The sequence below is a fragment of the Camelus ferus genome, chromosome 11, assembly GCF_009834535.1.
Source record: "Camelus ferus isolate YT-003-E chromosome 11, BCGSAC_Cfer_1.0, whole genome shotgun sequence".
Taxonomy (NCBI): Eukaryota; Metazoa; Chordata; class Mammalia; order Artiodactyla; family Camelidae; genus Camelus; species Camelus ferus.
In genome coordinates, this window is record NC_045706.1 from 59,758,396 (window position 1) to 59,782,706 (window position 24,311).

At 43.2% G+C, this 24,311-nt stretch overlaps 2 protein-coding genes and 1 non-coding gene across 3 annotated transcripts in view; 1 reads left to right on the forward strand and 2 right to left on the reverse strand.

Moving 5' to 3' along the window:
• Positions 1 to 7,731: 7,731 nt before the first annotated feature.
• FAM25A (family with sequence similarity 25 member A) lies at positions 7,732 to 10,445 on the forward strand. The gene is made up of 3 exons (XM_032491652.1): positions 7,732 to 7,888; positions 9,242 to 9,304; positions 10,254 to 10,445. The coding sequence occupies exons 1-3, from the start codon at positions 7,816 to 7,818 to the stop codon at positions 10,385 to 10,387; spliced, it is 270 nt and encodes an 89-aa protein (XP_032347543.1). The 5' UTR covers positions 7,732 to 7,815; the 3' UTR covers positions 10,388 to 10,445.
• A 6,410-nt stretch (positions 10,446 to 16,855) lies between these two features.
• The window catches only part of GLUD1 (glutamate dehydrogenase 1), a 33,848-nt gene continuing 26,392 nt past the window's right edge, over positions 16,856 to 24,311 (reverse strand). The window contains exons 10-13 of the mRNA XM_032491631.1: positions 24,046 to 24,169; positions 23,164 to 23,255; positions 19,150 to 19,212; positions 16,856 to 18,220 (exon numbers count right to left, since the gene is read on the reverse strand). Of these exons, the coding sequence (XP_032347522.1) occupies positions 18,101 to 18,220; positions 19,150 to 19,212; positions 23,164 to 23,255; positions 24,046 to 24,169 (399 nt within the window). The 3' untranslated portion in view covers positions 16,856 to 18,100. The remainder of the gene's footprint in view (positions 18,221 to 19,149; positions 19,213 to 23,163; positions 23,256 to 24,045; positions 24,170 to 24,311) is intronic.
• On the reverse strand, positions 22,720 to 22,791 carry TRNAA-GGC. The gene has a single exon. It is a non-coding gene; the product is annotated as a tRNA-Ala (tRNA).

Sequence of the window (24,311 nt, forward strand, 5' to 3'; positions counted from 1 at the left end):
GATTTCTAATTCGGTGGAATTCCAAATATGTGACTTGGTCTTTATGGCTGGTTGGCGTTCTTTATCTTTAAAGTACAATGATATTTCTGGAGTTCCTCTCCGTGATGATTGTTCTGGTTCAGTTTTCCCTGGTATGCTCTTTCAATATTGATTCTAGATTTATTATACTTCAGGAACATTTCTTAATTGTATTTTTAAATATTTGCTCTGTTCCATTGCTTGGCTTTCTTCTTTGGGAATTGTCTCCCAAACATTGTATGTGTCTTTAATATGACTTTTTTTGTTGTTGTTTTTCATTTCTATTCCCATAGATGCCTACCGTGGCTCCTTCTCATTTAGTCTTCATTTCTGCAATGGTTCATTTTATCTTTTTTCTTTTCTTTTAATCCCAAGGTTTCCTGTCCTGCCTACTCCTACTGTCTGCCATCTCAATCCTGAATTCTGGTATTTCTGTTTTACTGTCTTCCTTCATAACTACTAATGCTTTATTAAGCGTCTTATTTTCTTTTGTAATGAGTACGACTTTCACCCAGATCTTGATTTCTAAATACTACTCTCCTATAAAGGAACCGGGGCTCCAAGGAGAAGTAGCTGATCATATGACTGGGGCAAGGAAAAGTCAAGATCAGCCTGGAATGTCTTGTAGTGACAGAAAATAAGGAAATGCTAAAACAAACAAACAAACAAATACATAAGTAAATAAATAGTAAAGATGGGGGCTTATTGAAAGAATACGGGAGCCAACCTGATGTTGTTTCTAGTGGCCAAAGCTGCACCAATGAACAACAAAATAAATAATAGTATTGGATTAAAACTCACGGAATAAGATAAATATTCTATTAATGAATCCATACTGATATGAATAAATGTGGAGAAGGGGGCAACTCTTTCAGCAGAATTCCAATTATTTAAAATAGAAGGAAAGAGGGAAATAGTGAATCACCTTTAGTTAAACACCACAGAAGTAATTACTGCAGATAAGATTCACTGATGGATGCTAAAATTAGTGTGAAAATGTTTGAGGAGAAGTCAAATGATTTTTGACAAGGGTGAAGAGATCATTCAATGGGAGAAAGACAGTCTTTTCAACAAATGGTGCTGGGAAAACTGGATATTCACATGTAAAATAATGAAATTGGACCTTTATCTTATACTTTATATAAAATTAACTCAAAATAAATCTTGTATAAATATAAGACCTAAAACCATAAAACTTTTATAAGAAAACATAGGGTGGAAGCTTGGTAACATTGGATTTGGCAGTAATTTATTGGATATGACACCAAAGGAAGAGGTAACAACAATAAAAAGCTAGATAAATTGGACTACCTTAAAATGTAAAATTTTTGTGCATCAAAGGACACAATCAATAGAGTGAAAAGGCAACCTATGGAATGGGAGGAAAATATTTGTAATTCATATATCTGATAAAGGGTTAATATCCAGAATATATAAAGAACTCCTACAACTCAGCAGTTAGGAAATAATCCAATAAATAATGTGTGTTTCTCCAAAAATAATATCTAAATGGCTGATATGTATATAAAAAGAGGCTCACCACCACTAATCAGAAAAATGCAAATCAAAACCATAATATCATCTTATCCACTAACATTAGAATGGCTTCTTTCAAAAAACCAGAAAATAACAAATGTTGGTGTGGATGTGAAGAAATTTGAACCCTTGTGCACTGTTGGTGGGAATGTGAGATGATGCAGCCATGACAGAAAACAGTATGGCAGTTCCTCCAAAAAATTAAAAATAGAATTACCATGTAATCCAGCAATACCACTTCTGAGTATTTATCCAAAAGAATTGAAAGCAGGGTCTTTAAAATATTTGAATCCATGTTTAAGTAGCACTATTCACAATAGCCATCAGGTAGAATCAACCCAAATGTCCATGGATGGATGAATGGATAAACAAAATGTGGTGTATGCACACAATGGGATATTGTTCAGCCTTTAAAAGGAAGGACATTTTGACTCGTGCTTTACAACATGGACAAGCCTTGAGAACATTAGGCTAGAGGACAATAAGCCAGTTACAAAAAGACAAATAGTGTAAGATTTCACTTATATGACATCACTAGAGTAGTCAGATTCATAGAAACAGAAAGGAGAAGGGTGGTGGCCAGGAGCTAGAGGGACGGAGAGAAATGAGGAGTTGTTATTGAATAGGTGTATTTTCAGTCTTGCAAGATGAAAATTTCTAGAGATTGGTTGCACAATAATGTGAATATATACTGAACACGACTGAACTGTACATTAAAAATAGTTAAGATGCCTAATACCTACTCCCCTCAAAAAAAGTTAAGATGGTAAATTTTGTGATGTGTAATTTACCAAAATTAAATTTTTTTTTAAGTTTGAAAAGAAACAGAGTATGTCTCCCAAGATGTTTATTAACTACAAGGGAAAGAGTAATATTGCAGTGGGAAAGCCTGGCAGAAATTACCTTAACCAAATGGTCAAGTTTAACCTCATTGGTAATAAAACATATTGATGTCAAGAACCCTGTGAGATTATGTGCTGGGAAGGCGATACTCTTGCCAAAAATGTATAACATCAGTCTATCCATAAGGAAACATCAGGCAAATCCATATTTTTTCTCAAATGAGAAACGTTTGACAAAATAATTGATCCGTACTGGTTAAAAGTTTCAAGTTCGTGAGAAACAAAGGAAAACTGAGGAAATGTTATTGAAGTCCTACAAAACTGCAGGAGACCAAGAACTAACAGCTAAATGAGCGTGTGATCCTGACAGAATTCTGGGATAGAAAAAAAACACATTATTTTCTACTAAAATAGAAATAGGCAGCTCCCATCAGGGTCTGTTTGGTCCCTCCCTGGTGAAATTCCATTATGGTGTTTAACTTAGCTAATATGATCATTTGTTAACTTAGTTAAATAATTTTAATAATATTAACATATTTAAACTTATTTAATTAAATAATTTTCATTTATTTAGTTAAATTATTTAAATGTCCTCAGTGAAATGTGCTAACACTGACCCCTGGTTCTGATCATTGTGCTGTGGTTACGTAAGATGTGACCATCCTGGGAAGCTGAGGGAAGAAGATATGGGAGATGTACAATTTTTGCAGCTCAATTAACATTGAGTTGGAAGAGCCAAATCTACCCTTGTCAATCATAAAACCCTTGTATTCATGAGGTACTAGAGGCTCTCAGGAATCCAAGGTTCAAATCTGAAGCGGAATATTCTAGAAATCACTGGGAACTTCCTACGGAGAGAAGATGGGGTTGAGGTTACCCAGGCTCCTTTGCTCAGAAGCCTGCCCCCTTTCACTAAAGTGTTGAGCTCACCTATGCAGCCGTGACCTGCTCAGCCTCTCAGAGCCCATCTGGCTTCAGGAAGAGTCTACAGGCAGCCTTTCCCCAGTGGCAGCCCCCGGGTTCGGTCCTTGCCTTCCCAAGGGCTCCCTTCTCTCTTAGAAGGTGGTACCCCTCTAGGCTTCCTTGGGCAGGTTTCTCCTTTCTTTACCTCTTCCGGTCTTAGTTCTGGCCCAAGGAGTTCTCGCTCAGGGGGGCCTCTCCTCCTGGGAGGGAGTGTTGCTGGCAATATCTGAGACCCCCCAGGACGGCCCCCTGCCCCCATCCCCTGTTCTTCCGCACTTGCTGGCTATTCTGCTGGTCTTGACTGCTTCTGGATTTGTGTGGTTTCCCAGTCTCCTGGTTTCCCCGAAGTTAAATCTGATGTGTGAGTTGGTGAGAAAACAGAAGAAAAATCCTGTTTCTTCTCCTTTCTCTTTCTTTGTTACCTCATAGAGTTTCAAGAAGAAGAAATGGAACTGTTTAGAATTAAGCTGCCACCGTGTTACTCCCAGTCCTGGAAGTCTGGCAGGCAGGGCTGGTATTCTCTGTTTACAGAGAATCCACATCCACTCTCTACCTTCTCCTCCCTGCCCTCACCCTGAGAACCTGCCCTCTTGAACTGCATCACCCAGGCTCCCTCACCCTCAGGACATGATTGGGTTCAGCCAACTGGGTATATCGGTAGGAGGTGGAGAAGAAGAGGAGAGGAATTTGTTCCTCCTGCTCCCTTCTCGCTGGGCGTGGTTTGGCAGCACCGTGTTCCTCTGCTGACAGCTGCAGCTTCTGCCTGATGACTCTTTCCTACAGCCGCAGCTCCCATCGGGGTCTGTATGGTCCCTCTCTGAGCCTAACAACTCCCACTATTCCTGGTCCCTGGGGGCCTCACCATCTTCCATTGGTTTCCTCAAGTCTTGTGAACTGTCCCTTTCCTCCTGTACCTCTTTGATGTGCCCTCTGATTTCTTCCATGAATGTATGAGTGTTGACATGCTAGGGATGTCTTCCTTTGGTGGTCAAGTCTCTAGGAGACTAGTCTTGGCTCCCCTGTGGCTGGGAGAGGTCCGTGTGTGTAAGATATATGGGCTCGGTATATCCTGGGAGCTCAGACCCGTGAAGCAGAAGGGGAAAGCAAGAGGCAGGATGACAATCATAAAACTCTTGACATTCATGATATTTGCAGTTCAAATCACATGATACAAACTTACGGTTACTGGTAGGGGAGGCGGTGCGGGAAGGGTGGGGTGAGGGGATAAATTGAGAGTTCAGGATTTGCAGATACTAACTACTATATATATAAAATGGATAAACAACAAGGTCCTATTGCAGAGCACAGGAAACAACATTCAATATCTTGTAATAACTTATAATGAAAAAGAATATGAAAAGGAGTATATATATACATAGCTGAATCACTATGCTGCACACCAGAAATTAACACATTATAAATCGATTATACTTCAATTAAAACAAGAAAAAAAATCATATGAGAAATATTCATGCTTTGACATAAGACAGCCCTAAGTATTTAAGTACTTAAAATAAAATTTTTTTCAGAACTGTTAATTGCTCAGTTGGCAAATTGCTACTTGAAAAATTGGCTCTCCTTGACTTGATGATGTAGCCAGCTGGTCCTTTGCCAAATGGGGCTGTTGAGCAAATTCCACTTGGGGATTTAGTTGGTTCCTGTCAAGCCTCGATTCTCCCGCCCCAAGTACTGGACTTGACCTTCTGACTCAGGACAGGCTGACATGGGTGCTTGTGTTCAGGGCCCAGCATGGGTCAGGCTTCTTCCAAGATGGGGTGGTTCCCCCCTGAGTCATCTCAACCTCATCCAGGCAGGAGTGGCCCAAGCCCAGCCCCTCAGACTGGCATCCAGGCCTGGTCAGGAGGGTCTTGGGCTGTCCTAGCTTCTTGGGCTGGAAAGGTGACCCTCAGGGAGCCATGGATGGGCTGGGCTGAGCTGAGCTGAGAGAACAAAGATCTGGTCAGAGCTGGATTGGGAAGGCCCGTGGGGCTGGACCTGGGCCAGAGCACCGAGGTCTGGGGCCCAAGTCCAGCCCTGACCAGCCTGGCCTCTCCAGGCCTCTTGCCATCTCCCTGCTGGGCATTTGGGATCTGTGTCTGAACCCAGCCGTGCTAGGAGATCTGGGGCCACGGTGTGTTGTCACTGGAGTCTGGATGCTCACACAGGGGAGTGCATTAGTGGGGAGCAAGATCCCAATGGCAGGGGGTGCACTGAGGACCACAGCAGTCTGACAGCGAGGGAGAAGTAACACTGTAGTGGCCGGGGCTCCGGGCAACGCTGGGGCCAGAGCCCTGCGAGCTCTGACACGGGCCTGTCAAGGGGCTGGTGAGCTCCTGAGCAGAGGGGGACGGTGAAGAGTACCCCAGGGTGGGTGGGCACTGGTGGGGTGGGGTCGTGGGGTCAGGAAGCCGTCTCAGGACTGGTGCCATCCCGTCAGGGGAACTGGCACAAAGGACCCCTGGGAGTGTAAGGGACACACGCAACCTCAGGGGAAACAGGGAAGGGGCTTTGATGGTCCAGGGAACGTCTCTGTGGGTCTCTCAGCCCATTCCCATCAGCCATGTCCTGGAAGTCCCCCTACCCTTGGTGGCACTGTCCTGACACCTTGAGCAGTACTCTCTGGTGTTTGGCTGTAACAAGGGAGGAGTGGACAGAGTTATCTGGACCTGCTTACGCTCCAGGCCCCCTCAGTTTCACGGCCCCTTCTGAGTCATACATACATATTTATAAAACTTGCAAGAGTAGTATTACTGAGCTTTTTCTTTTCTTTTTTAATTGAACCCAGGACCTCGTACATACTAAGCATGCGCTCTACCACTGAGCGATTCCCAACCCCGCTCTGTATTCTTTTCCTTATTTAAGAGCTCATCTACTCCTGCCAATGGCATGTGAGGGGCTGTGGCCTTGTGACCCAGAGTTCCTACTGCCCGCAGCATCCACTGCCCACCCCAGAGGGGCTGGCCACTACCCAGGGCTTCCCAACACCACTCAGGAATGTGGGAGGGCCTCAGCCCTGCAGGGCCCAGGTTGTGAGGGCTTGTGGCCAGATAAACCCTAAGTAGGCCCTGCCACACCATGCTGGGCCCCTCTGAGGGATGAAGGAGCCTGCATGGGGAGAGTGGCCTCAGACTCCTGTCTTAGGCCTGGACCATGTGAACAGGATCTTGGGAGCCCCATCCTCCTTGCTTCCTGGCCAGTAGGGGTCACATCCCCAAGCCCTCTCACTCCAAGGCAGCCTCAGGCCCTGCCACTCTTTGCTTCACCCACTGGTTGATCAGGGCTCACTGCCAAGCAGCCCCTCCCTAGCACATCAGTGATGAGGGGGTAGGAGCGGAAGTTTACCAAGAGTTTGTATGTATGATCCCACCAACTATTACTGACAAGGCCAGGAAGGCTTGGCTGTCCCCATTTTATAGATGAGGAAACTGAGGGTCAGGTTGGGCCAGTGACTAAGGGAAGCAGCATGTGACACGTGGCCTGAGGCATCTCTATCCAGCCTGAGTAAGAAGGGAGGCAGCCCGGCTCCCCAAGCATGTGATGCATCAGGGGTTGGCAGAGGTGCTTGCTGGGAGCTCTTGCCAGAAGCACCTCCCCAGGTGGTGGTGGGTCCTCCATCTACTCCTCTAGGGCCTCCTGGGTGCGCACAGCTGACTTCACAGGGCCCCCCCGAGAGGCCAGGCCCAGTGTGCATGTTAAGGCTAGGCTCCCTCACGTGCTGGCTACCCCAGTGCTGGGCTACTCAGGTGCTCCCCTGAATGAGAACCTGGTGACTGCCAGCCAGAGATGACTAGACTTCTGGTCAGTGTTGCATCCTCCTCTGCCTTGGGCCAGGCCTGGCCTTGACCCACCCCCAACCTGTCCAATGGCGGCTGCAAAGCCACTCTGCAGAGCTGAGCTGAGGTCCTAGGGAATGGGGAAGGCAGCTGCCCCCACTCCGCTTGTGTTCTTGGCCTGAGGGACTACCCAGATCCCCAGGCCCACAAAACCCTAAACCCCGATTAGGCTACTCTAGGGACCCTGGACAGCGGGCTGGATGTCCTAGGCCTTGTCTGGGTACCCACCAGTGCCCACACTGTGGGGAGCTCGAAGCCCACGGGGCTGGCAGAGATGCGGTCCCCAAATGCCTCTCATCCCACAGGGCACTCAGGCCTCCTACCTTGGGAGAGGGGCATGTTCTAGAATCCATCACTCTGTCTAGCCTCAGCCCTGCTCCCAGTCCCTGCCCCTCACAAGGTCCCAGGATACAGGGTGTAGGGGGTCTCATGCTGCCAGAGGGGCACTGTCCCAGCCACAGAGCTGGGGTGGCCCCACCCAGCCTCTTCCTCCTGCCGCCTGCGCTGAGTCACCGTCGGGGCGAGGCCCGTGCCCCAGAGCCCAGCCAGGCATCAGAGACATCTATAAAAGCACATTGGTCCAGGCGCCAGCATCCGTCTTCATCACCACCCGTTGCCACACAATGCTGGGAGGACTGGGGAAACTTGCTGCCGAGGGCCTGGCCCACCGCACTGAGAAGGCCACCGAGGAAGCCGGTAAGGACCCCGAGGCTCATTTCCATCTGGGCTGCTCCTCCCACTAGGGGATGGGGACAGACTCCAGGGGTCCGTGCGAAGTTCATCCCAGCAGGATTGGGGCAGGCCTTGGCTCCACCCTCCTGGCCCATCAGCCCCACAGGGACAGGATGGAGGTGGGGGGCTATGGAAGGTGAGGAGGGCAGTTCCAGGAGGAGCCCTGAGGGGTCCCACTGCCCTAAACAACCCTCCCTGTCAGACCAGCTCTGCCACCCGGGCTTGGCCCATTCCTGGGCCTGTGGCTGAGGGCCGGAGGGAGGCAGCTCAGAGAGGCCCCTGGAAGCAGGCAGGGAGCTGGGGTGCTGGGTGAGCAGCTGGTGGCCTGAATCTTTCCCTCTGGAAACCAGGAAGGCCCTTCTGTATTCAAACAGCCTATTCTGAGTATATCCTACACAGAAAAAAGAATATGGATTTTTATTTTTACTGTAACTTTAAAACTTCAAAAATGTCTTCCTTAAGAAACCGCTGAGTCTGATTTTATTCATAGAGAGCCCTCAGGGTTTACACAAAGGACGTTTTCAATTTCTTCCAAATTGTTTTTGTTTTGTTGGTGGAGGAGGTAATTTTCTTGTTTCTGTTTGGCGGGGGGAGGTAATTAGGTTTAGTTAGTTCTGACCTCGTGCATGCTAAGCAGGTGCTCTAACCACTGAGCAAACCCTCCCCTATACCCTACGTTCAGAAACCCCTTTTTTGTAGGCAGCTGTCAGCCGCTGGATGCAGAGAGGCTAATTTAGGCCCCATCTGTTGAACATTGTGTGAGAAACAGCTTGAGTTTGCTGTTCTCTTTCTAAATGGCTGCAGACACGTGTGTATTTCATTTGCTAGCTCTGCAGCCGCTGGGGACGGCCCCTCTCTTTCCTCTTTCACCAGCTCTCTGAGTGTGGTGGTGTTTCCATTCTGCAGACCAGGGATCAAGCAGTGGGGTTGATTCTGAGAGTCAGAATCAGAACCTGTTAGTTCTTCTGACTCCAAAATCTTCCAGTCCTAGAGTGTGACCATCCTAGGAGGGCAGAGAGAGTTCCCTCTTACCTTAATGGAGGAATTGCTTTGGGGACCTTGGTGTTGCTGGAGGAAGCTTCGAGATTCAGGTCCTTTTGCTGCAGCCTCCATCCGGCCACAGGCAGGACAGCAGCTCACCTGAGAGGCGTGGTGACCTGGGAAACAGGCCTTGCCTTGGCTCCAGGGTCCCAGTGGGCAGGAGGGCCTATGTTCCAGGCCCCCTCCCAGGACATCCAGGGCTGTGTGGGCCGTGCAGCGAGGAGCAGTGGCTTGTGCTGTGTGTGCCCTCATTCTGGGCTGTTCTCATCTTTTCAGTCCACGCCGTGGAGGGGGTAGTGAAGGAGGTGGTGGAGCACGCCAAGGAGGCTGGAGAGAAAGGTAGGTACGGCCAAGGTCAGGACAGGGAGGGAGATGGGGAGGGAAGGTGGGAAGCTAGGTGCTGGCAGTAATCTTGCCCAACCAGGTCCAACCCTGACCCAGATGTTACTTCCTTTCAATCGCTGTATAATTATCTGCACTCATCTGAGGTCACAGACTGTACTTTGCTAAAGCAAGATCCATCTGGATCCATTCCTCTCTGTGAATGTTAAGAGGATGATGTCACAAAAGACCATGTGGCAGCGTGCTGGGACAAAACATTTAAGACATAAAATATATTTATACACATACGTATTTACGTCAATGTTTATACGTCTGTGCGTGCTGTGAAGATCACGACAGTAAAAGCACACGCACACTTCATTCCTTACAACAAAATCAATTCCAGATGGATTAGATCTTAAAGATAAATACAGGAAATTATTAACTTGAGAGAAGAGAACATAGATTTTGGCATAATCTCAGAGAAGGGAGGATCTTTTTAACTAGGACGGAAAATCCAACAGCCATAAAGGAAATATTAGGTACATCTGACAATAAAACTTCAACATTTTCCAGAGTGGAAAAAAAATACTACAAGCTAAACCAAAAGAAAAACCACAAACTAAGAAGAAAATATTTGTAATAGAAACAATGACCCAAGACAAAAATGATAAAAAAAAAAAATACCAACAGGTATTTCACAGAAGAATGAGGTATGAATAGACAAACACCCATGAGCAGATGCTCTGTCTCATGAACAGCTGAAGAAATGCAAGTTGTTTGGCGAAACAAAACCAAATTTGAATGCATCTCTCTGGGAGCTGGGTTGCCCCCTGTCCCATGGGCTTCCTCTGGGGCACGACCCAGTAAGACTGCCACATCCCATGGGCCACTCCAGGTGACAGCAGCCCGGCAAGCGGCTTGAAATGTTTCCTTTGTTCACCTGGACATTCTTTCTTCCTGACAGCCATTGCTGAAGCCTTAAAGAAGGCCCAGGAGACAGGGGACAAAGTGGTAAAGGAGGTCACTGAGACGGTGACCAACACAGTCACAAATGCTGTCACCCACGCAGCTGAAGGCCTGGGCAAACTGGGACAGTGAGCACGCCCGCCATCGGCAGACTCTCCCTGAATCTCAATAAAAAGCTGTGAAATGTGTACACCGAGCCCTGGATTTATTCCTATCTGAATGGAAACACTGTCTGTGTCCTGTGTGTCCCCTCTTCAGGGACCAGGGGCCAGCACCTCGGCACCCTCTGGGGGTCAGATAGGTCCCTGTGATGAATCAGATGTGCTGTTCTCATATCACGATTTCTCATGTCAGCAAGGAGCTTTGTGAATCGTTAGTGTCTGTGCTACTTTTCTTGAAAGATTATTTCCCCAGAAAATATACATGGCTTTCTGAAACCATAGTGCTTCCAGGACACCCCAAGGGAGGACCATAATTCAGCTTACGTGTTCTTTGGGTTTTCCTTGAAATGCTCTTACAGGACTCAGGGAAGGTCACAGACCAATGTGATGGAGAGGTTAGCTGGCAGACATGAGCTGCTTCATGTCTGAAACAGGCTTCAAAGCAGCGCTTCTGCTGGGCAGTAACAGAATCAGGTCAAGGAGAAACTGAGCCCTCTCTCTACTGGCTGTTGGAGATCTGTGTTAGACCTAAAGGGTGGTAAGGGGTAAGGACGCCTGGCTTCCCCTCCTTCCTTCCACGAGTGAGTCAGTACCATAAAACTTAAACATATATTTAAATAACATTTAGCTTAACATTTTGGATTTTAAAAAATAAGGTGGGGGGTGGGAATAGCTCAGTGGTAGAATGAATGCTTAGCATGCACAAGGTCCTGGGTTCAATCCCCAGTACAACAAATTCTCTATTGAAAAACAGAGAAATAAGTAAACAAACCTAATTAACCCCCCTCCCCCCATTAAATAAAAGGAAATGATCTGTAAAGAGGTAGCATTGCTTATTTATCTTGCTGGAGGTTACTTGTTCTTGGCAGAAATGAGAAGAAAAGGTGTTTTAATCGAATGAGTGAGTTGCTCACCATATTTCTGGCATTCTTTCAGAGCTGGCTTCACAAGTCTCTGAACAGCCAAGGAATGTCCAACATCCTGGCCTGGAACATTTGTCACTTTTATCTTGGTTTGGTTTCTGATGACTTTTCAATTCCCCCCAATCTCAAACTCAAAAGAAAGTGGATTGTGGGTGGCAGTGTCAGCCAGAACACCCTCTCTGGATGGCAGTTCCTCCTCCCAGACTTCATTCTCCAGGGACATACAGATGTCCAAAAGGCGAGCACACAGATTCATCCTGGCATGTTTGTAATAGCAAGAGCTTGGAAACATCCTAAAATGATAATATGAAATCACTTGGATGGTAAGTTTTGCTCTGCTTGTCAGGCTTGACACACAATACAGAGCTGACACTTATGTCTTCTAGTGGATTACAATGCCTTAGCGTGAAAATTGGGACTTGTGCCTAGAGGGCCATCAATAAGGACTGGTTAACAATTCTTGCATTTATATGAAATGGAATACTCCATGGTTGTTAAGAATGAGGAAAATGTACTTATATGGGAACATGTCCAAGTAACTCAATAATTTGTAAAATATGTATGTAGAATAAGTTCATTTGTACAAAGCAAACACATAATTGTGTAAGAATAGAAAACAATTTGTAGTATATATAGAGCAAACATCAACAGGGCTCAGCTCTGTGTGCCTGTGGGAGTATGAGGAATCCTCATTTTCTATATTACATCGTTCCGTGATGCTTGAATTTAAGAGAAAACCAATACAGATATATTTTTAAATGTGGCTGTAAATGTCACATACTAGTTTATTGAGGATTGTTTCCTAGTTAAGTGCTACTAAAAATTTGCTTCAAACTTTGTTACCACTTGGCGACAAGATAAGTAAAGAAATGGAGAGTGCTTAGAAACTCTTCTAGAAATTGGACGTCACCTGGACCTCCAGGAGTGTGAACAGTGGAGAATTCTTGTCCAACAGGGTAGAGACCAGCCCAGTTTGTTGAACTTGTACGACAAGCTGCAAGGCGATGAGTCATGTGGAGCCTCACCACATATCATGATGAATGAGATTAAGAAACAAACAAACAGAAAACCAAAAAACTGGACCTTCCCCACAGGAAGTTGGAGAAGCACTGCCCACGTTGCCTTCACTTCACCTTGCAGTGTGCTTTCCTAGAATAAGTACATCCAGCTCTCATTTTCTTCTTACTGTGTGCTGTGAAATGAGGGTTATGACACTGACCTCAGATAGACTCTAACCGTGTTATAAGGAAGCAATCAAGAATGGTATCAGAGAAAACAGTGGAGCAAGGACCTCCAAAAACTCTCTCCTCTGTAAAAGTAATGAGAAAACTGGCAAAAATACAGTTAGAGTCAACTTTTTCTGAAACTCTGGAAATTAACTGAAGGTTTATAGCAATCCAGGAGCATTTACATAAAACAAATTAAAAACAAACAAGATCTTGTTAAGAACAGTCAGCTTTGTGATGTTTTCAACTTGCTCTATTCTCTTCTCACTTCCCCCTGACTCCCAACAGCTGAACTACAGCTTTGAAAACCAACAACCCACAATCAGAGTGAAAACCAACAGCCTGGAAGCTACTGGAAAGAGCAGAACAGGGTTGGTGTTGTTTCAAAGCCTCATTCACAGAAAGCTGTCATTATTTGACTTGACTGGTGGTTCCTAGGAAGACTCCACTGCCTGGCTGTCTATTTGTCACGACTAGGAGCACCTCCAGTGCATTGTAGAGTTTAAAATACAACTGAAATTAAAAAATAGGAATTTGTTACCAAATCCAAGGCTGTGAAGACTTACAAATGTTTTCTTCTAATAGTTTTCTCTCTTGTATTTAGGTCTTTGATCCATTTTGAGTTAATTTTTATATATGGAGTGAGGAAGAGGTCAAACTTCATACCTTTGCATGTGGATATCCAGTTGTCCCCGTGCCTTTCGTTGTAGACTATTCTTTTCTCACTGAATGGTGTATTGAATTGTGTACCCTCCTCAAAGGATATGTTGAAATCCCAAACCCCAGTACCCGAGAATGTGACCTTATTTGGAAACATAGTCATTGCAGATGTAACTAGTTAAGATGAGGTCATACTGGAGTAGGGTACATCCTTAATCCAAAATTACTGGCGTGCCCTATAGGAAGACACAGATTCACAGAGGGATCATGGCCATGTGATGACAGAAGCAGAAATTGGAGTGATGCAGCGGGATTGCCGCAGATGTCAAGGCCGTACACCAGCAGCTAGGAAAAGGCAAATTCTCTACTACAGGTTTCAGAGGGAGCACAGCCCTGTTGATGCTCTATTCGTAGCCTCCAGAACTGTGAGACAGTAAATTTCTGTTGTTTGAAGCCATCCAATTTGTGGTACTTTGTTAAGGCAGCCCTAGGAAACTAATACAATTGGTATCGGAACCAATGTTAGAAATCAATTGACCACAGATGTTTCTGGACTCTCCATTCTATTCCATTGGTCCAAGTGTTTGTATGTCAGAACCAGTGTTTACTCTAGCTTTGTATTACGTTTTGAAATTGGAAGCGTGTGTCCTCCAAGTCTTTTTCTTTTTTTTTCAATATTGTTTTGGTTATTTAAAGCCACTTAAGTTTCATATTAATTTTAGGATTAGATTTTCTATTTTTACAAAACAGGCCATTGGCATTTTGAATCTGTAGATTGTTTTGAGAAGTAATGTCATCTTATAAAATTAAGTTTTCCAATCTATGAACATGGAATGTCCTTCTATTTATTAAGGTTTTCTTTAATTTCTTTTAAACAATGTTTTGTAGTTTTTTGTTTCCTAGGTTATGTAAGACTTTCACCTCCTTGGCTAAATTTATTCCTAGATATTTTATTCTTTTGGATGCTATTGTAAGTGGAATTGTTTGCTTAATTTCCTTTACAGATTGCTTCTTGCTGATGCATAGAAAAACAACTGATTTTTGTGTCGGTTTTGTACTCTGCAACTTTGCTTGATTCACTTATTCTAGTAGGGTGTGTGTGTGTGTGTGTGTGTGTGTATTCTGTGGGATTTTCTATGTAGAGAATCATGTTATCTGCAGATAGTTTCTCTTATTCCTTTCCAGTTCAGGTGGATTTTCTTTTTCTTGCCTAATTGCTCTGGCTAGGACTTCCACTATCTTGAATAACAGTGAAAGCAAGAATCCTTGTCTTGTTTCTCTTCAGGGGAAGCTTTTATTTTTCACCAATGAGTATGTTAGCTGTGAATTTTTTCATAAATGCCCTATATGTGTAGAAAGTCTTAAATTTTGTCAAGTGCTTTCCACAGCCATTGAGATGATTATGTGGTTCTTTTCCACTTTGTTCAGTTATTGGGGTGTATTAGATGAATCAATTTTCTTATGTTGAACTACCCTTGCATTTCTGGGATAAATCCTACTTGTTTATGATCTATGACACTTATGAGCTTTTGGATTTGGTTTGTTAATATTTTTGTGCCTATGTTAATAAGGGATATTGGTGTATAATTTTCCTTTCTTGTGATGTCTGGCTAGCTTTGGTATAAGGGTAATACTAGCCTCATTAAAGGTTTAGAAAACCAAGAAAAAAAAAGTGGACTCTATCAAAACTAAAAACTTGTATCAAAGGACACCATCAAGACAATGAAATGACAAACCAACAGAATGAGAGAAAATACTTGCGAATCACATGTCTGATAAGGGTTACATATCCAGGATATATGAAGAACTCATAAAACTCAACAAAAAGACAAATAACCCAATTTAAAATGGGTTAAGGATTTGGATACAATCAAAATGAAAAATTTTAAATTATTGGAAAATGAAACATCTAAAACTCCCTCTGGGGGGTTAGAAAACGATGAAGTGGGTGCTATGAATTGGAGGGCACAAACTATTTATTGTTCACAGTAAGCCCTGTAAACTATTTGGCTCTCTACCCCAGTAATTCTCAATACAGTGTGATTTTGCCCCTCATAGGACTTTTAGCAATGTGAATGCATTGACTGTCACAACTGCAGGATGCTACTGACATCTAATGGGTAGAGACCAAGGATGTTGCTAAACATCCCACAATGCACAGGACTGTTCTCCAAACAAAGGGTTACGTGGCCCAAAATTTCAACAGTGTTGAGGCTGAGAAATCCTGTCTAAGCTATGATTAAAAAAAAAACCAACAAAGCCAGTAAGTTGAGAAAAAAAGTTAAAATATCATTAACACTCATATTACAAGGCAAAAAACAAAAACAAACAAAAACTTTTGTGGAGGTTTCTGTACAAGGTTCACAGATGTAATTGTCTTCATGTGCTGTGCTTTGACTGCCTTATGTATCACAGCAGGGTTAAGAAAGCCTGCCAGGGATGTTTAGGGAATAGGGAATTTGTGAGTTAATATGCAGGATTTCTAAAGAAAACAGTAAATCATCAGTCCTAGCAAGTGAGTTGCCAGAAGCGCAGCTTAAAAAAGAGAGAAAAAAAAAATCAAGCTTTTACTTCTCAAGCTTCCCTAAACTTCATCTATCAGGGTAACTAGAACACATTCTGATGTAGGGGTTCATGAAGCAAGAGTTAAGTATTCTTTGAGTGCTCCATAAGCCATTTATGGCTATTTCAGAAGCAATTAACTTTAGAGAATTGTATGTAAAATTTTAAAAAGAATTATAAGTAAATTAGAACATTTCAGTGAAGCCAAGAGTAACTGACCAGAATTGTCTAACTCAGCCTCCAGGAACCAAAGCTGACACTACTATTGTGTTGTCTTTTTATAGCGAGCATAATTAGTACCAGTTTCCAACATTGTTACCAATAACCAGTAACACCCATCCATCCATGCCTTTAAAACACTATAAATACCCCAATATGTCAGCCAGAGGCCACCACTAAGACCTACTGTCCCTTTCACATGACCTGAATCTACTGCACCACCAGGCACTATTCTAAATATTCTGGAACTTATTTTCCTATCCCGCCACCTCTCCCACCTAGTGCTCCTCCTAGAGTGCAAGGAGACATCGCTGTGTGTGGGAAGGGCTTGCCACGGCCACGGTGCCACAGGCTTGTTTAGTCACTCTTGGACCTGATGCTCAGAACCATGGGGAGGCAGAATCAGGACAAAACGCTTGCAAAGTTATGTCCCAGAGGTGGCAGCCATGTAAGCTGGTGGAATCAGGTCTAGAGTCTAGTTCTGTTGATTATGGTTAGTATTCTCTTAAACTGTTACATTCTGTGCCTCTATTATTAAAAAATGAAACTTGCAATCAACAAAACCTTCCTTCATTAAGAAAAAAGGCACTTATATATATAAAAAGGTATATAAATTACATCAGTTTTCAGCTTTAAGCACTAGACCCTCTTCCTCAAGAACAGTCACTGATAGTGTTTATTAGAATGAAATACAAAAGAATTCAAGAATAAAATTTGGGCAGCTCACAATATAGTGGGAAGAAATGTTATACAGTTGGTTGTTCCACAAATTTCAGAAACCCAATTGTAGTTTTATCATCTATTAAGAGAGATACTATCAAATATAAAACACAGAAAAGAAACGCAAGCTTTGGAAAAGGTAGACTTTTAATAACTTCTTTTATCACCAGGTTAAGTCATGCAGTTACAAAGTAGTTAGAAATTTCTGAAAGGATATTGTTAAAAAAAAAAAAAAAGCTCATTCTTACATAAATAATATCTAGTACTTCATTGGGACACTACCGTTCAAAAGGCCCTGGCCAAGTAACTTCCAAACAAAACACAAGCCCAGGTTGTTTCCAGCCCACTGGGAAGGAAGCCATGTGCAGAATACGGGGCCTCCAAGAGGACACAGTCGGGGCCATTGGCAACGCTCAGAGCCGCCAGCCAGACTCCACAGAGGGAGCCCAAGCAGTTGTTTTCTGGGACACTACTTGAATTATTGTTCAATTAGTCAACACAATAGATCTTCAAGAGAGAAGAACAATTAATTAACATGATAAGGAGGTTACTGCACTCTTTGGACTATATGTCATTATTGTTAAGTAAATTCCGACGGTCTTAACAAAAAATAGCCTCCATCATTTGCAGGTATGAAGATAACTTAATTCTCCACCAGGCTTTTCATTTTTTGCTGGATGACAATATGTGATTGATAAGCTACAAATGATACTGTTTTATGTTATAAAAATACTAGTTTTTTTCATTTATGTTTACAGGCATTCACTGCTTGAGTCAAGGTTAGGCTTGTTAAGTGATTAAAGGCAATTTTATTACAGCAGCATGTACTTATTTTATTCTAAAAGAATAAAATGCATAAAGAGAAACAGCTTTTAGTTTTGTTTGCAACCTGTAAAATTGAGTTATTTTGCTGATGTAAAATACCAGTAACTCACTTTAGGACCATGCCACTTTCTGAAAATGCCGTATAAATGTGTAAAAGCACTTTATAGACTTGTCCAGAGCTGAAGCGGCAAGCAGCTGACTGCTCGTGGACAACAGGAGCTTTCTCAGGGCCATAGCTGACTGCTGGGGAGCGGCCACGGAGCAAGGCAGCACAGCCAGATGGATGGGACTTGTTATTAAAGGCAGAATGCCCAAATGACTCTCTGGGATCGCTGATTTCTACTGGCACACTTACCAGGCTTGCACATGATCCCCTAACCTTAAGCTTCTTCTTCTAAAGGGGCTGATTTGGATTGACTTGTTGAGTATAGTGTCCATTATCTACTAAGTCATGAGAGAGAGAGAGATTTCTGCGGTTACATGTAAACTTGTGGTAGGTCTGCAGATGAAGAGGTGAAGAGGGCAGTGAAGAAGTCAGTCGCGGCCCATCTATGTGAAGGTCACACCAGCTTCATTGTACACCCTGAAGACTTTCTCAATGGCGTTGACATAGGCAGCCGTCCTCAGGTCCAATCCCAGGTTATACTTCATGGCTGTGCGCATGATTTGCTATGAAATGAAGGAGAAAATGCAGTGAAGATCATTCCGATGCCAGCAGCCAGGCCACGAACACCCAAGGCACATCCTGGCCTGGTACAAGTTACCCGGCACCATTTCAGGGCAGGACGTGGGGAGCCAACGAGGAACCACTCAGGCAGCAGAACAAGCTCTAGGCAGGAGGGACTGACTCTTGAATTTAAAACAAACTACTGTTTAGGCGACACTAAGAAGTTGCTCTTTAGAATTTAAAGTGTGAGCTGTCTTGTGCCCTTCAGACACCCTGACATCCAGAGCAAGTTCATATGATACACACCGTGATAATTTAGAATGAGGTGAAGAAAATGTCCTGGAACTAGCGGTGATGGCTACATACACAGCCTTGTGGACAAAAGCTGCTAAACTTTATCTTTTAAAAGCATGCATTTATGGTAAGTTAATTACATCTCAATAAAAAAAGTTAACAACAAACACCACCATTGATATCTGCTCCTGCTATTTCAACTTAACACCATGTGGATAAAGGCTGAACTTGAGAAGAAATTAAGAAAACTGGATTCAACCTGGGTTTAAGGCTTTGAAATAAGGATCAAGTGGTCAAAACCTCTTTCACTTACACCAAATTCTATAGTAAGGTAACAGACTGGTGCCCTGAGCGGAAATCCAGTTTGGCTGACTAAGCTAACTGCCAGACACCACTTGCTCCTAACTTGGCATTAGTATTTATCACCCAAAGTCTGGAAAACATCTTCCAGACCCTAAAAACAATGCCCATCATCCCAAGACTGGAAAAGCACACGTTCTGCTAGACATAAACGAGGAGCACGTAAACAGGCTGCTATTTTCTGTCACTGCACACACGATCTGGCAGCTGACATGACAGCTGAGCTGTACTTTGTGTAACTGGCAGGAAGAAGGGCAAACAGCACCTGTATACCCACCCTGGCAGATCGCTCCATAGTGTAAGCTAAGCCAGAGTGCACGATGTCTTTCTCAGAGGCGCCCTGTTAGGAAAAAGAACATGAATTTAACATAAACCATATGAAGATATGCTTCACCCGCAAGAGCACAAAACATTTTGAGTCAGTACACAGTCAGATAGAATTGCTTTGTCTTTCAGTAAAGAGACACTTAATTTTTGTATATAGTACCTTGAGATCTATTTAAGTAGTTGTGGTTTTCTTTTTTTTTTTTTTTGGAGTAAAGATAGATTTATTTAGAGAGATACATACAACATAGAGTGTAGGCTGTTTCAGAAGGCAAGAGAAAGGCCACAAGGTATGACGGTTGGGTGCTGGTTAAAGTAAAAGTAGATACGCGCTCCACAGACAGAGTGTGGGCTGTCTCTGAAGACGAGGGAGTGAGAGATTAAGTAGCTGTGTTTAAACCACAATTTGGTTTTCGTTCTAGCTGACAGCAGACGAATACCCATGAAATTATGATCATGGAAAAACAGCAAAGTATGGACTAAGAAACACGAGGCACTGGTCACGCCTCTGGTATGGAAATGCATCACAGCACACGTCACCCTGCCCGGGTCACGGTGCAGCCACCCCCTCTCCCCTAGATGAATGTACAGAATGGAACCCAGCTACCTCCCACAGCAGCTGTGGGTAGAATCCTGCCAGTCTATTCAGCAACTCTGAAAGCGGGACGGACCTTAGCTTTTCTTCAATTACCCCCTAATTCTACTGATGAGGAAACTGATGATCAGAGAACTTGGCCAAGGTCATAGGTAGCTGTCTTTAGAGCCGAGCTATAACCCAGGGCCTTTGACCATCAAATCAGCTCCTCTCTTTCCTATGCCAACTATTTCTATGAATCACTTTGTTTCAGTGGGTTCCTCTAATTTGGTTTTAGGAATGCTTTCTAAAATTAAGACAATTAACTATCACCACCACTACCAATATGACATATATAGCTATTCAAACACATCTTGATATGCCAGATAAAAACTTAATGGGGCTCACCAACCAAAGTTATCCATCCTGAACTTTATCCAATTAATGCTTTATTCACTTAAGAAGGTATATTTCTGTAATATTTGTATCAGTTAAGAAACATTTGAGTTAAACTTTGTTTTGTTCTACCAAGTTGGGAAGAGGAAAACAACCCTTGCTTTACAGGTGGAAAACTGCTATTTTCTTTTCACTCACTCATTCATTCACCATTTACTGAGTACCTGGCACTCTTCTAGGCACTGGGGACACAGCAGAAAACAAAATAATGAAAATTCTGTTCTCAGGGAATTTATATTCTAGTAAGAGGTGATAGCACATGCAGTTAAAAACCATGAGGCTGAGTGAGATACAATTTTGAATTCAGACAGAGAAGCACTTCAGACTGAGGACTTCCCAGGAAGGAATGGCTAGCAAAGCAGGAAGGAAACCAGGAGGATGTAGTGCCCTGGAAGCTAAGAAAAGAAATATTTCAAGGAGGAGAAATCACTGGTGACAACAGCTGCTGACGGGTGAAGTAAGATGAGGGCTGAAAGGTGACCACTGGGTTTGGTGATGCTCATGTCATTGGTCACCTTGATAAGAAGAGTACTGGTGGAGTGGTGGGCAGAATAGTAGGTTTGAATATGGAAGAAGAATTGGAGGCAGAGTATATACAACTTTTAAAGAGGTTTGCTGTAAGGGAAATAAAAATGGCAGGACCTGGAAGGGAAAGTAGGATTAAGATTTATATATATATTATTACTTAAAAAAAATATATTTTTTTAAGACAGCATTGGGTACATTGATAGGAATGACTGAATAGAGGGAAAATTGACTGATACAGCAGAGAGAGAAAGATTTGCTTAAGCAGTGCATTTTAGATACTGAAAACTGGCCATCCGCTGCCCAGAACAAGATGTGGGCTTAGATGGAAGCACAAAGAGCTGCTCTATGACAAGAGAAGACACAAGACAGGGTACAGAGACGAGGAGCCGGGCGGACATGGAAGTTCCCTGACTGCTTCAGCTTTCTCATGAATAGATACCAGGCCATGAACGGGAGTGCAGGGGAAGGAAGACAGTATGATATAATAAATCAGGAGGATGAGAAAATGAATGGAACGGGAAGAGCAGTAACTGCTGGGCAGCAGAGGGCCTACTTGAGGTTAGTGGTCAGAATTTGCCAGGCCTTCTGCTATCGGGGGATAGTCACGGAGCGGCCAGAGAGCCAGAGCTCACCAGGGTTCAAGTGCTGACATGGGGGTGTGGTGAAGCAAAACAAGACCAGGGACTGGCTGTAATGATGGTATGTGGAATTTAAGTGAAGACAGGGGTGATGAGGGACAATGATGTAGGTCCTGGCAGGGCCAGAGCATGGTTAGGGAGAGGGTAACTAGAGGGAAGGAGCCAGGAAAACAAACAAACAAACAACCCCCCCCCAAAACCGGGTTTTTCAGCTGACACGAACACAAAACTCCTGCAATAAGTCAGAAAGAGTGAGAAAGTGTAAAATTAGCACTAAAGTGTAATTTTAGCAGCACAGAAAGTATCTGAAAATTGGGAGATGAATACCCTGGGCAAAGATTTTTTAAAAAGGAAAGTCATCATGGCTCTGTCTTCCTAACTGACTGGCTGTCCTCCTCACTCCCGCTGAGTGACTGCTATGTGGCAGGCACGTGTGGGACATGAGGCGGCCACAGGGAGGAGCAAGAAGCCCATCTTCGAGCTGCAGCAGTAGCAGGTCCTTTCAAAGCGCTCCGAGTTATTTGCCATGGAAGGATACATGGAATGCTGGCACGCAGAGGGGACTTTCAGGGAAAGTCACAGAGATGCGGTGATACTTAAGCAGGGAGTGGATCAGGGCACTCCAGACAGAGGGACAGAACCAAGAGACACATGGATCTGGGAAAGAACAAGGTTCTTTTAGGGGAACAGTCAGTACCCAGAGTGGCAAAAGCATCTTTTCTCCTTCAAAACAAAACCCTTAACCTTTTTTCATGTTGCAATATAGTTTTAAGTCACTTTCTATGACTGAATATTTCATAATATTTCATATATATACAACAGCCATTTCATCTCCCTAACACCCACCACACACATATTGGACTGTTAAATCAAACCCAATTTTAAAAAGTAGACTGCAGACAGCTCCAATGACATCATCATGCATGGAGTCAGTCCTCTCCTTTAGAATTGTTTTCTCAGGACAAATTCCCAGAGGGGACGCTATTATGGTGTCAAAGGGCAGGAACAAGTTAATAACTCTCATATTTTCCAAAGAGCTGCACCAGTATGCATGTCATCAGAATAATGGTACAACTGCTTCACCACAGACACGGTGAGTGTAAGATCCATTAATTGTTTCCGCTGGTTTAACACAAAGATATTTTAATTTGTATTTCTTTAACAGCGAGGTTAAACATTTTTTAAGGCCTATTTCCTGTGACTTTTCTTTTTCATATCTTCTGCCATTTACTGGTAAAGACGTTCTCTTTGTGATGTGTATGCAGTATTAATATACCTGCCAACCTAATTCACATAAATTATCTTTTCTATTTATTTTAATTTTCTTTGGAGGTACTGGGGATTGAACCCAGGACCTCTTGCATGCCAAGCACACGCTCTACCACTGAGCCATATCCCCACCCCGCCCTTTTCTAATTTTTCTTTTACTCTTATTCGTGTCCACATTAGCAATTTCAATTTTTATATAGTTCAATCGAATGTTTACTTTTCAATTCTTTCTATTTTTCTAAAGCTTAAAATACGTAATAAATCTTCACAAATATGTTAGAATCATTTGTTGAGTCATCTGTATGGCGAATGTATCAAAAGCAGAATCATTAGCCATTTACTTTAAACTAAGAATCTTACTCCATTTTTAGAACGAAAGAGGAAGGTACAAAGCACACACGAGTCATATAATGACTGTCGTGTGGATCAGCATCCCTTGATTCCAATGAACCCACTCTGCCTGAATCTAAAGAGGGCAGGCGGTGTCTGTCTGCACACTCACCGATATCCTGTCTTGGAACTCTGCTGTGGGTACAATGGGAATAGTTCCACCATGCTTTCCGAATTTTCTTTCCAAACTCTCTTGAACAGACACTATAAAAAGCCAAGAAAAAAAAGTAGAAAAAAAAAGTAGAACCCAAAGTCGTCCCAAACTATCTCCACAACCGAAGACTATCAGAGTTTTAACATGAATGACATAAAAGGGTTAACCATTTAAAACTCAGTTAAAAAGGAATAAAGCACTTTGCCAAATTCCTATATAAATGTGAATTTAGGTCACTGCTCTGTTTCCATAACACCCATCACCAAGGTTTTGCCTTGGCTCTTTTAAAAAGAAAATGCCAAGGGAAAAAGGAACGGAAGTAGTGGGAACGCTTCACCCAGATTCTCAGTGGGCTCAGCAAAGCCCAGCTGGAGGGCTTGGTCTTATTTCAGCTTGATGAAAATTCTGATGTTAACTCGGGAGAACCTAATCTAGTCAATGAAAAACAGTATTCTCATCAGAAGACTCAAAAAAATTCTTGACACTAAATAGGCCTTTACTAGGAGCAACCTGAGATAGAAATGGATGAGTATCAACAGGAAGTCCTGGTTTAAAACGATCCTCTTTATAGTACTAACTTCTCCTGTGTTCCGGGAACATTACATCACAGAATAAACATCTGAACGGAAATATGTTCGAGAGACTTAATATACTTAATATCTAACAAACAAATTGTGTAATTTTGGTCTAAGGCTCATGAGACAGAGCAACACAGTTTTCTGTTCTGAGATTAAGTTATCTGATTACAAAAGGAAATTTGTTCTCTTAGTAAATGTAAGCTTTCCCCAACCTTTTAGATGACCCAAAAGATTTCTAGAGAACAAGATAACCAGAACTTACTGAGCAAGTGGTAGTTAGAATCCCTTTCATATTTGAAGGTCAAACGGCCATAGCTGACATGATTCAGATTCTTCAGCCACTCAAAGTACGACACTGTCACTCCTCCAGCGTTTAAGTAGAGATCCTATCCACAAACATGTGACAGGAAGACAACCAAGGAAATGAGGAGACGATAGTTTTAATAAAAGCTTACAATGAACATAAGAGTTCAGTTTTAATATCATAGAAGACCAAGCTTTAAGCTTCTGAAATATATCTTAGTATCA

Excerpts from the sequence above, each read along its gene's own strand:
- FAM25A (XM_032491652.1), top strand. The coding sequence starts at position 7,816 with ATGCTGGGAGGACTGGGGAAACTTGCTGCCGAGGGCCTGGCCCACCGC. Across the intron at positions 7,889-9,241 it reads GAAGGCCACCGAGGAAGCCG|TCCACGCCGTGGAGGGGGTA; the intron begins GTAAGGACCCCG and ends TCATCTTTTCAG. Across the intron at positions 9,305-10,253 it reads CAAGGAGGCTGGAGAGAAAG|CCATTGCTGAAGCCTTAAAG; the intron begins GTAGGTACGGCC and ends TCTTCCTGACAG.